The sequence below is a fragment of the Corythoichthys intestinalis genome, chromosome 16 (assembly GCF_030265065.1).
Source record: "Corythoichthys intestinalis isolate RoL2023-P3 chromosome 16, ASM3026506v1, whole genome shotgun sequence".
Taxonomy (NCBI): Eukaryota; Metazoa; Chordata; class Actinopteri; order Syngnathiformes; family Syngnathidae; genus Corythoichthys; species Corythoichthys intestinalis.
In genome coordinates, this window is record NC_080410.1 from 48,051,871 (window position 1) to 48,064,104 (window position 12,234).

General features: G+C 38.0%; 1 protein-coding gene across 3 annotated transcripts in view; it reads left to right on the forward strand.

Moving 5' to 3' along the window:
* LOC130932117 (ubiquitin carboxyl-terminal hydrolase 22-like) overlaps window positions 1–10,899 on the forward strand; it is a 63,845-nt gene extending 52,946 nt beyond the window's left edge. For 2 of the 3 annotated variants that reach the window (XM_057861526.1, XM_057861527.1), the window contains 3 exons: window positions 1,627–1,689; window positions 5,122–5,271; window positions 7,659–10,895. In XM_057861526.1, the coding sequence (XP_057717509.1) occupies window positions 1,627–1,689; window positions 5,122–5,271; window positions 7,659–7,701 (256 nt within the window). In that variant the 3' untranslated portion in view covers window positions 7,702–10,895. Of the gene's footprint in view, window positions 1–1,626; window positions 1,690–5,121; window positions 5,272–7,658 lie in introns of all 3 variants that reach the window. The other variant, XM_057861528.1, reaches the window with a different exon arrangement.
* Window positions 10,900–12,234: the final 1,335 nt, after the last annotated feature.

Genomic DNA, 12,234 nt, shown 5'->3' on the forward strand with positions numbered 1-12,234 from the left:
ACAACAAAAATGTGTTTTTTTTTTTCAAACATAAATGCACAATTGATACTGTGAGTATACTATGTGCAAGGTAAAAGATATAAAGATATACACTCACCGGCCACTTTATTAGGTACACCATGCTAGTAACGGGTTGGACCCCCTTTTGCCTTCAGAACTGCCTCAATTCTTCGTGGCATAGATTCAACAAGGTGCTGTTCCACCACATCCCAAAGATGCTCAATTGGATTGAGATCTGGTGACTGTTGAGGTCTTTTTAGTACAGTGAACTCACTGTCATGTTCAAGAAACCAGTCTGAGATGATTCCAGCTTTATGACATGGCGCATTATCCTGCTGAAAGTAGCCATCAGAAGTTGGGTACATTATGGTCATAAAGGGATGGACATGGTCAGCAACAATACTCAGGTAGGCTGTGGCGTTCCAATGATGTTCAATTGGTACCAAGGGGTCCAAAGAGTTCCAAGAAAATATTCCCTACACCATTACACCACCACCACCAGCCTGAACCGTTGATACAAGGCAGGATGGATCCATGCTTTCACGTTGTTGACACCAAATTCTGACCCTACCATCCGAATGTCGCAGCAGAAATAGAGACTTATCAGACCAGGCAAGGTTTTTCCAATCTTCTCTTGTCCAATTTCGATGAGCTTGTGCAAATTGTAGCCTCAGTTTCCTGTTCGTAGCTGAAAGGAGTGGCACCCGGCGTGGTCTTCTGCTGCTGTAGCCCATCTGCCTCAAAGTTGGACGTACTGCGCAATCAGAGATGCTCTTCTGCCTACTTTGGTTGTAACGGGTGGTTATTTGAGTCACTGTTGCCTTTCCATCAGCTCGAACCAGTCTGGCCATTCTCCTCTGACCTCTGGCATCAACAAGGCATTGCCGCCCACAGAACTGCCGCTCACTGGATATTTTTTCTTTTTCGGACCATTCTCTGTCAACCCTAGAGATGGTTGTGCGTGAAAATCCCAGTTGATCAGCAGTTTCTGAAACACTCAGACCAGCCCTTCTGGCACCAACAACCATGCCACGTTCAAAGTCACTCAAATCACCTTTCTTCCCCATACTGATGCTCGGTTTAAACTGCGGGAGATTGTCTTAAACCATGTCTACATGCCTAAATGCACTGAGTTGCCGCCATGTGATTGGCTGATTAGAAATTAAGTGTTAACGAGCAGTTGGACAGGTGTACCTAATAAAGTGGCCGGTGAGTGTATATTTTAACTATACGACTATTATATTAGTCTTTGAAAACAGGTATTCATTTTACGACATTAAATCACAAAAATATCAATTATCTATAAATGTAATGATCATGTTTTTATCGAATTTAACCCATTTTTGTCACAATTGACCCAGTTATCAGCTGTTTCTATTCTATTCTTCATAAGGAGAATACCCATATGAATATGAATGCTCATGTGTACGAGTGTCAGTGGAGCATGCAGCAGAATGCAGCCCCACCCTGCATGGAGCAGTCCATTCATCTCTTGTGACACGTGACAAAAAATAAATAAATTGCTGCGTCAAATATTGGACAACGGCGCCACCTTGTGGATATTTTGCAATACTGCTGCTGCATGGTTTTCAGGGATTCATAGCCTGCCTTTCATCTCTTCCACAGTAAAGAGAGCAGAATGAATGGGCAGTATCAACAAACAGTGGACGTCTTAAATAATGACAATAAGTAAGTATACTTATTTGTTTCTTTGCCAAGATGCATTTAACAAGTGTAGTCATAGACAGGGGCGGACTGGGACTAAAAAGCAGCCCTGGAGTTTGACTCAGCCCAGCCCACAAGAATCGCTGTATACAGACCCTCTAGGGGGGTCCGGGGGCATGAAGCCCGGGAGAATTTTAAAAAATATTTTATTGTAAAATGCATCAATTTCGTTCACTTTGAGAGAAAAATGAGGAAAATGTGTCTAGACCAGACATGTCCAAAGTCAGGCCCGGGGGCCAGATGTGGCCCATGGACAAATTTCACCCGGCCCCCAGCCTCTGTCATAAAATCAATAACGTCTGGCCCACACACGGACTTAAAAAATTGGTCAGCAACACTGCTACCAGCAGATGAAGTAGCTTACACACTAAATGCTGCTCCTCATTTACCCGCTATAAGGCTGCGGCACTCCACACAACATTACCCCGTGTGACCCTTTACTCCCAATTTTCTAAAATGGCGACAATCAACAAAAAAAAAGAAAGTTGATTGCGATGGCCGACGCTTCAAGGATAGGTGGAAATTGGACCATTTCTTCTCTAAAATACGCAACAACTGTGTCTGCCTCATTTGCAAAGAGACCGTCGCTGCTTTTAAAGAATTCAATGTGAGGCAATATTACCAAACAAGATAGGCTGACATGTATGACAAGATTACAGGGAAGATACATAGCGATAAACTGGAGCAACTTGAAGCTAGTTTAATTTCACAGCAGCAGTATTTCGCAAGAGCCCGAGAGTCGAAAGAGTAAGCCACAAAGGCTGGTTGCGAGATTGTTGAAATGATTAATTTTAGAAAAATAATAAAGCAAATGTGACACACACAATGGCTTGCTAAAATTTGCTTAAATATATTGTTCTACTTAAAGGACGTCAGCCAAGGTCGGCCCCCCACATTTTTAACACACCAAATCTGACCCCCTTTGCAAAAAGTCTGGACACCCCAGGTCTAGACTGTGACTGTCTGACTTGGGGCGCTCAAAGTACTGCAGGGATGAACTGTAGTTGGATTCATCTTCTGCCCTAGCTCTATAATCAACCTGAATAAACAAATAAAAGAATTTCTTTTTCAAAGCAAGTTTTATGTATCCAATTGATTATAATAACACCTATCCCGTGTCTATAAAATGACTTCATTGTTTATGCCATAATTAATCTTGCCACACAAATAATAAATTCCAATGAAAATACAATAAACATTTCAAGACAAATCCTGTAACCTTCATTGGAAAGTATTAACCAGAAAACAAAACGATGTATAAATGATTAAAAATATATCAATTCAACTACCTAAACTTGAAAGTAAAACAATTCATTTTATTAATATTTTGTTATATTTCTTCTGAATTAATATTGCTGCTGCGTGTGCATACGTTGTTTTACAGCTAAAATGTTTGCCAATTGCTAATATACCTAGCAAGTAACCCTCTCCATCTCAACCCTTCGTGGGCCACAACAAGTCTTTCAGCCAGGTGCATTGCTGCCACCTGTCGGATTCGATGCGAACTGTAGATAATCACAGAGTAGAGAGGGGATAAAAACAGCGTAGTATGTATGGCGGCCGCCGGCCGTCCAGAGCACCGGCCGTTCTGTGATCCTCCAGAAGCTACAGATTACCAGTCCGCCCCTGGTCATAGATAATGTACCAAGCATGTGCCGGTATGAGATTCTGACGATATGATATGAGCTTTCTCGGGACTTAATAACGAACATGTTAGACTTAGCAGAACACGTTGACACAGAAAATTTGGACCCTGAGCACGTGGCTTACAAAATGCTGCAGTTTATCGCGCGAGAGAAATTATTTCATGCAGTCTAAGGGGAACAAAAGTGCAAGAATGAAATAAAATAAAAAGTGAAATGAATTAATGTTGAAATAAATAACTAAATAAACATTGAAATAAATACATGTTGAAATGAATAAATATATATTGGAATAAATGAATTTACGTTGAAATAAATGTTGAAATAATTAAATAAAAATAGAAATAATAAATATAAATCAAAATAAACATAACTTGAAATTGAAATGAACAAATATTGAAATGTTGAACTCAATAAATAAAATTTTTCATACAAGTTGACATAAATAAATAGGAATAAATAAGTGTTGAAATAAATGAAGATGAAAATGAATGTTTAAATAAAAAATAAACAAATATATATGGAATAAATATATTACAATAAATAAATGTTGAAATAAATAAAAATGGCAATGTTGAAATTAAATAAAAATTGAAATAAATACATGTTGAAATAAATATACATTTGAATAAATAAATGTTGAATTCAATCAATAAAAATGGAAATGTTGAAACAAATAAAAATAGAACTAAATGTTGAAATTAAAAATTTAAATAAACATGAATTGAAATTAAAATGTTCAAATAAACACATGTTAAAATCAATAAATAAATATAAAATTTAAATAAATACATGTCAATATATATTGGAATTAATAAATGATGAAATAAATAAAAATGGCAATGTTGAAATTAAATAAAAATTGAAATAAACAAATTAAAATTGAAATAAAAAAATAAAAAATGAAAGAAATATTTTAATAAAGAATGTTGAATTCAATCAATAAAAATGGAAATGTTGAAACAAATAAAAATGGAAATAAATGTTGAAATTAAATAAAAATTTAAATTAACAAGAATTGAAATTGAAATGTTCAAATAAACACATGTTGAAATCAATAAATAAATAAAAATTTAAATAAATACATGTTGAAATAAATCAATATATATTGGAATAAATAAATGTTCAAATAAACACATGTTGAAATCAATCAATAAATAAAAATTGAAATAAATACAAGTTGAAATAAGTCAATATATATTGGAATCAATAAATAATGAAATAAAATAAAAAAATGGAAACAAATGTTTAATAATAAATATATAATATTTTTTTTTAAATGAATATCAATTAAAAATAAAAAATGAAATTGAAATAAATACTGAAATAGAAGCATTTTAATGATGCATTTAATAATTTATTTAGTTGTGCATTTATTTAATTTTTGCACTCCTGGTCCTCCATGCTTGACGTCCAATCCAGTCAAAATGAATTGGATGTCTAGCGCCGCCAATGGAAGCCAGTGACCTAACGTAGACACTATAATAAAAGAAGACTTTTAATAGCAACCTGTTGGTGCCTTTTTTTTTTTTTTTTTTTTTTCTTGGTGGGAGCATATCGGTAACCTTTTGGGCTCCAAAGTACCTCGGTATACCCCCTTTTCGATATATAGTCACACTCCTAGTGGGGACCATTTCAAAACTTCATTGTGCATTATAACAAATATTTGCAGCGACTAGTGACATCACAGTGGGCTGACAGCATTTCAACACAGGTGGTGATTACTTAGAAAAAGTTGTCATTTTATGTCCAGGTATTCCTTGTTCGCGGTGGTCAACCACCAAGGCACGTTAGAGAGCGGTCACTACACCAGCTTCATCCGCCAGCACAAGGACCAGTGGTTCAAATGCGACGACGCCATCATCACCAAGGCCAGCATTAAGGATGTACTTGATAGCGAAGGGTGAGAAGGCACCACGCAAACATCAACTCAAGCTACTCTTACCATACATTTTAGTCACAAACTTGTTGAAATGATTAAAGAACAGCGGTTATGCAATTGATATAAGAACATCGGTAACACTTCATTTTACAGTAGTTTGACAAGACTGTCACAAGACAATTATACTGATGACATGACACTGTCATGAGCATTAATGATAATTATAACAGTGTCCTGTCATACTTATGACACCACTGTCAAACGAAGTGTTGCCAAATTGTCTCAGTTCAGTGGGGAATATAATAACATAGTCCTTTTTCAAATTCTGTAAAAATTTGATTAAAAATATATATTTTATTCACAATACGAAAGCACAAAGCTGCCAGTGTTGGTGAAACGTTTCTACCTGGGCTTTCTCATTTTATCGTATTCACGTCTCGTTTCAACTTACTGCTGACCTCGTTTTAACGTACCGTGATCGCTCGCTACTTGGCACGTCAAACTTCACACCATCAGTCCATCGCGTTTTTTCCCCCTTCAATTAGAAAATGATAAATAAGTGCAGTATTTTATAGAGCCGAAACTCGAACTTAACCCTTTAAGTACCTCTAAATACAAAATACAGAGGGGCAAATAAGTATTTAGTCAACCACTAATTGTGCAAGTTCTCCCACTTGAAAATATTAGAGGCCTGTAATTGTCAACATGGGTAAACCTCAACCATGAGAGAAAGAATGTTGGGAAAAAAACCCGAAAATCACTTAGTTTGATTTTTAAAGAATTCATTTCCAAATCATGGTGGAAAATAAATATTTGGTCAATACCAAAAGTTCATCTCAATACTTTGTTATGTAACCTTTGTTGGCAATTACGGAGGCCAAATGTTTTCTGTAACTCGTCACAAGATTTTCACACACTGTTGCTGGTATTTTGGCCCATTCCTCAATGCAGATCTCCTCTAGAGCGGTGATGTTTTGGGGCTGTCTTTGGGCAACACGGACTTTCAACTCCCTCCACAGATTTTCTATGGGGTTGAGATCTGGAGACTGGCTAGGCCACTCCAGGACCTTGAACTGCTTCTTATGAAGCCACTCCTTTGTCGCCCTGGCTGTGTGTTTGGGATCATTGTCATGCTGAAAGACCCAGCCACGTCTCATCTTCAATGCCCTTGCTTGATGGAAGGAGATTTTCACTCAAAATCTCTCGATATATGGCCCCATTCATTCTTTCCTTTACACAGATCAGTCGTCCTGGTCCCTTTGCAGAAAAACAGCCCCAAAGCATGATGTTTCCACCCCCATGCTTCACAGTGGGTTTGGTGTTCTTCGGATGCAATTCAGTATTCTTTCTCCTCCAAAAAAGAGAACCTGTGTTTCTACCAAAAAGTTCTGTTTTGGTTTCATCTGACCATAACACATTCTCCCAGTCCTCTTCTGGATCATCCAAATGCTCTCTAGCGAACTGCAGACGGGCCTGGACGTTTACTGGTTTACACGTCTGGCAGTACAGGATTTGAGTCCCTGGCGGCGCATTGTGTTACTGATAATAGCCTTTGTTACTGTGGTCCCAGCTCTGTGTAGGTCATTCACTCGGTCCCACCGTGTGGTTCTGGGATTTTTGCTCACCGTTCTTGTTATCATTTTGACGCCACGGGGTGAGATCTTGCATGGAGCCCCAGATCGAGGGAGATTATCAGTGGTCTTGTATGTCTTCCATTTTCTTATAATTGCTCCCACAGATGATTTCTTTACACCAAGCGTTTTACTTATTGCAGATTCAGTCTTCCCAGCCTGGTGCAGGTCTACAATTTTGTCTCTGGTGTCCTTCGACAGCTCTTTGGTCTGGTTTGGTTTGGAGTTTGACTGACTGAGGTTGTGGACAGGTGTCTTTTATACCGATAATGAGTTAAGACAGGTGCCATTAATACAGGTAACGAGTGGAGCCTCGTTAGAAAAAGTTAGACCTCTTTGACAGCCAGAAATCTTGCTTGTTTGTAGGTGAACAAATACGTATGTTCCACTCTAATTTGGAAATAAATTCTTTAAAAATCAAACAATGTGATTTTCTGTTTTTTTTTCCACATTCTCTCTCTCATGGTTGAGGTTTACACATGTTGACAATTACATGCCTAATATTTTCAAGTGGGAGAACTTGCACAGTTGGTGGCTGACTAAATACTTATTTGCCCCACTGTATGTTAAAACATTTAAACGAGAAAGCCCTGGTAGAAATGTTTCACTAACACTGGCAGCTTTGCGTTTCCATAATTTAAAGAATTTCATATGTGTTGTAATAAAACAGTGTTTACCCATGTACCGAAAGACAAAACACTTATTCGAAAATGTTTTCCAGCACATTTGTGCATATTTACAGCTGCTGTTTTCTTTCTCGAACCCTTTTTTTCCTAGGTATCTCTTATTCTACCATAAGCAGTTCCTGGAGTATGAGTAGTTGTCGTTCCCTCCTACTTCTCCACCACTGACCACGAAGAACCACTGTTGGACAGTTGGCAACACACACACACATGCACACAAGCCTACCTGAACTACCTGAGTGACTATTTAAAAAAATTCAACAGGCTGCACCTCCAAATGTGGAGGACAAAAAAAAAAGACAGTGTATGGCGTCATGCAACCTTTCAAAAAAAAAAAAAAAGCACTGAGCTACTTCTTGGCATCTACTTGACAAAACGAATGAAGAGGAAGAGGAGACGTCTCTGGGCACATCTTAGTACAGTATTCTGCCCCTTCCCCTCCCACCCCCAAAAAAAGAACTTTTCTCCTAAGGTGCTCTCGTCTCATCTGACCAAGCATTTAACTCTGAAGGCCACCATTATGCATCATGGGAAAGCAGCAAAAAAAACAACAACCTGTATTAAGAACTTTGCAAGAGCTATTTTATGGCTATTATATGGATCTATTTTTTATTTTGATTATTATTTTTTCTTTTTTTACCGGAAGAGCCCAGAGACATTTGCCCACCGGGCCTGTTGCTAAGGCCAGTGTTACCATGGAAACGCTTTGGACCGTCAGTGTGCTCCCTCGTTGTTTTCAAATCTGCTTGATGGCAGAGACTTTATTTTCTTTTTTTAAGCACTCATGGACATATTTTCTTTGGTTACTACTTTTCTTTATTGGTATTATTATTTTTTTTAAAGTTAATATTCAATACACAAGTCATATGTCCTGCGCTGTTCCTGTAACTGGAAATGTCTTTGGACGTATATGCTACTTTTATTCTTGTGGAATTGTTGGTTATATGATGGTGGTGATGATGGTGCTGATTAAAAGGACGTTCACCTTTTTTTTTTTTTTTTTTGTAATTGCAGTTAATGGACCAAAATGTGGCTTTTAACAGTCACGTGACCGTGATGCGGACTTCTAACGACTCCTTAGTGGAAGCCCATCGTGGTTAATGTTGTGTACCGTGGCCCTATAAAGCAAAGTGCATTGCTCATTCTCGCCCCGAGTCTCACCAGGTGATAACTTCACCAACGTGTCGCAGTGCAGAGCAGCAAATATTGCGCTTCACATGAAGCGCCTACGCGAGGGTAGGTACAGGGCTGTAATGATGGATTATACCTTTAAAACAACATTTCAGATAAGGCCCAAAGCAATATTCAAATATAATAAAGTGAATTAATAATGATATCCACGCGGGATTGTAGTGACACCCACTGGCCTTATCAAGAAACGCAAGGGGAAAAAAATCAAGACATCCCATTTATTATTCTACATTTCACTCGCACAGTTTTTTGTACGGTAAAGTGATGCACATTTTGCTGCTTGTAATCAGCCTTTTTTTTTTTTTTATTTACATTTTAGAAAACTGCGTTTCTATTAACCCTTTATTTGACAATGGGTTCATAAGACGGTCATTAGACAATCATTATAACATGACACTCATGAGCATCAATGAATGCTTATGACAGATGTCATGAAGTGTCATCCAGCAAATTATGTCAATTTAAAAAAGTATGGAATCACCAGTCTTGCACGAGCACTCACTCAGATATTTTATCATGTAGAACAAACTCAGATAAAAAGCTTGAAAAAATAATGAATTTGTTCAAAAGTCTGTCATAAGACCATCATAACTTTGACATGACACTACCATGAATGCTTATGACAGATGTTGTTTCGTGTCATCCGGCAAATTATCTCACTTTTGAATAGATGTAAAAGATCCAAGCTGGACATAATTGGAGTTACACAATTTGCCGGATGACACTAAATGACAACTAGGGGTGTGACAAAATATCGAAATGGTGACATATCGTGAAACTTTGTATCCCAAAAGGTTATCGATATGCTCCTGCCAAGAATCGAGATATCGTTTTAAAAAGGGGTCAATGTTTAAAAAAAAAAAAAAAATTAAAAAAAAAAAAAGGAACCAACAAGTTGTTATCAAAATCTTCCACCATACTACAACCCATAGCAAAAAGTATGCAATCACCAGTCTCGGACGAGCACTCACGCAGACATTTTATCATGTAGAACAAACTCAGATAAAAAGCTTGACAAAAAAATAGTTAAAAAGTGCAACTCTTTAGCATTCAGAAACACGAAAAGAAATGAATAAAACAATATTGTGGTGGTCAGTAAATGTTACTTTTATGGGGCATGTGCAGGGAAATATATATGTAATCACTCCATTCTGTGGAAAAAATATGGAATCATGAGAAACAAACAAAGAAATAACAATCAAAACACATCTCTAGTATTTAGTAGCACCACCTCTGGCTTTTATGACAGCTTGCAGTCTCTGAGGCATGGACTTGATGAGTATTCTTCATCAATTTGGTGCCAACTATCTTTGATTGCAGTTGCCAGATCATCCTTGCAGGTCGGAGCCTTGCTGTGGACCTTTTTTTTTTTTTTTCAATTTCCACAACAGGTTTTCAATAGGGTTGAGTTCTGGGCTATTTGCAGGCCATGACATTGACTGGATGAGTCTCCAAAGAATGCTTAAACAGTTTTATCTCTGTGGCATGATGCATTGTCATCTTGGAAAATGACAAACATATTTTCAATTGAAGGGATAAGAAAGCTGTCTAAAATTTCAATGTAAACTTGTGCATTTATTGAAGATTCAACCACAGCCATCTCCCCACTGCCTTTGCCTGACATGCAGCCCCATATCATCAAGGACTGAGGGAATTTTGATGTTTTCTTTTGGCAGTCATCTTTGTAAATCTCAATGGAACGGCACCAAACCAAAGTTCCAGCATCATCCATCATCACCAGATAATGCTTTTAATGCAATCTTCACAAGCCAAAATACATGTTATTGCAGGCATAAAAAATTGTTTCTTTGTTTTACACCTCTTAAAATGTATTCTACAAAGCATTATGTGTTCGTAATCTGATTATTCAAACGAATTGATAGATTATTTGATAACCTAAATAATCGCTAGCTGCAGCTCTACAAATATAAGTGATCGGGACATCTCTCTTAATGAATCTATATGACAGATGTCATGAAGTGCCATCCGGCAAATTTTGTCACTAACCCTATATACAGTGCCCTCCATAATTATTGGATTTATAATAATGTGTTTTTTAGCTTCTAATATTTTTTTTCTAAATAATATGGGACTTTAATGGAAAAAAGAGAAAAATCCAACCTTCAATACAAGTGCATTTATTCAGTGGGGGAAAAAAATCCCACATAAAGAAATAATTATTTGACATCAAATAATGTGTGTCACAATTATTAGCACCCCTGGTGTTAATACTTTGTACAACCCCCTTTTGCCAACAAAACAAGGTCTGGGGACTGAGATGGCCATGGGAGGAGCTTGATTTTGTGTCTGGTGAACCATTTCTGTGTAGATTTGGCCATATGTTTAGGGTCATTGTCTTGATGAAAGACCCAGTGACGACCCATCTTCAGCTTTCGGGCAGAGGGCAACAGATTTTGATTTAAAATATCCTGGTATTTCAAAGCATTCATGATGCCATGCACCCTAACAAGGTTCCCAGGGCCTTTGGAAGCGAAACAGCCCCACAGCATCACTGACCCACCCCCATACTTCACAGTGGGTATGAGGTGCTTTTCAGCATGCGCATCTTTTGTGGCACGCCAGACCCACTTTTAGAGTGTTTGTTGCCAAAAAGCTCAATCTTGGTCTCATCTGACCAAAGCACACGGTCCAAGTTGAAGCCCAAATACCGCTTGGCGAACTCCTGACATTTGCGTTTATGATTGTGAGTGAGGAAAGGTTTTCTTCGTGTATGCCTCCCAAACAGCTTGTTGGCGTGTAGACAGCACCTCATACCCACTGTCCAGTATGGGGGTCGGTCAGTGATGCTATGGGGCAGTTTCGCTTCCAAAGGCCCTGGGAACCTTGTTAGGGTGCATGGCATCATGAATGCTTTGAAATACCAGGACATTTGAAATCAAAATCTGTTGCCCTCTGCCCGAAAGCTGAAGATGGGTCGTCACTGGGTCTTTCAGCAAGACAATGACCCTAAACATATGGCCAAATCTACACAGAAATGGTTCACCAGACACAAAATCAAGCTCCTCCCATGGCCATCTCAGTCCCCAGACCTCAACCCCATTGAAAACCTGTGGGGTGAGCTGAAGAGGAGAGTACAGAGGAGAGGACCCAGGTCTCTGGATGATTTAGACAGATCCTGCAAAGAGGAATGGCTGAAGATTCCTCTTTCAGTCTTTTCCCATCTTGTGAAACATTATTGGAGAAGATTAGGTGCTGTTTTGTTGGCAAAAGGGGGTTGTACAAAGTATTTACACCAGGGGTGCTAATAATTGTGACACACATTATTTGATGTCAAATAATTATTTCTGTATGTGGGATTTTTTCCCCACTGAATAAATGCACCTGTATTGAAGGTTGGATTTTTCTCTTTTTTTCCATTAAGGTCCCATATTATTTAGGGGAAAAAAATTAGAAGCTGAAACACACATAATTATTACAAATCCAATAATTATGGAGGGCACTGTATGTCCAGTCCAGAT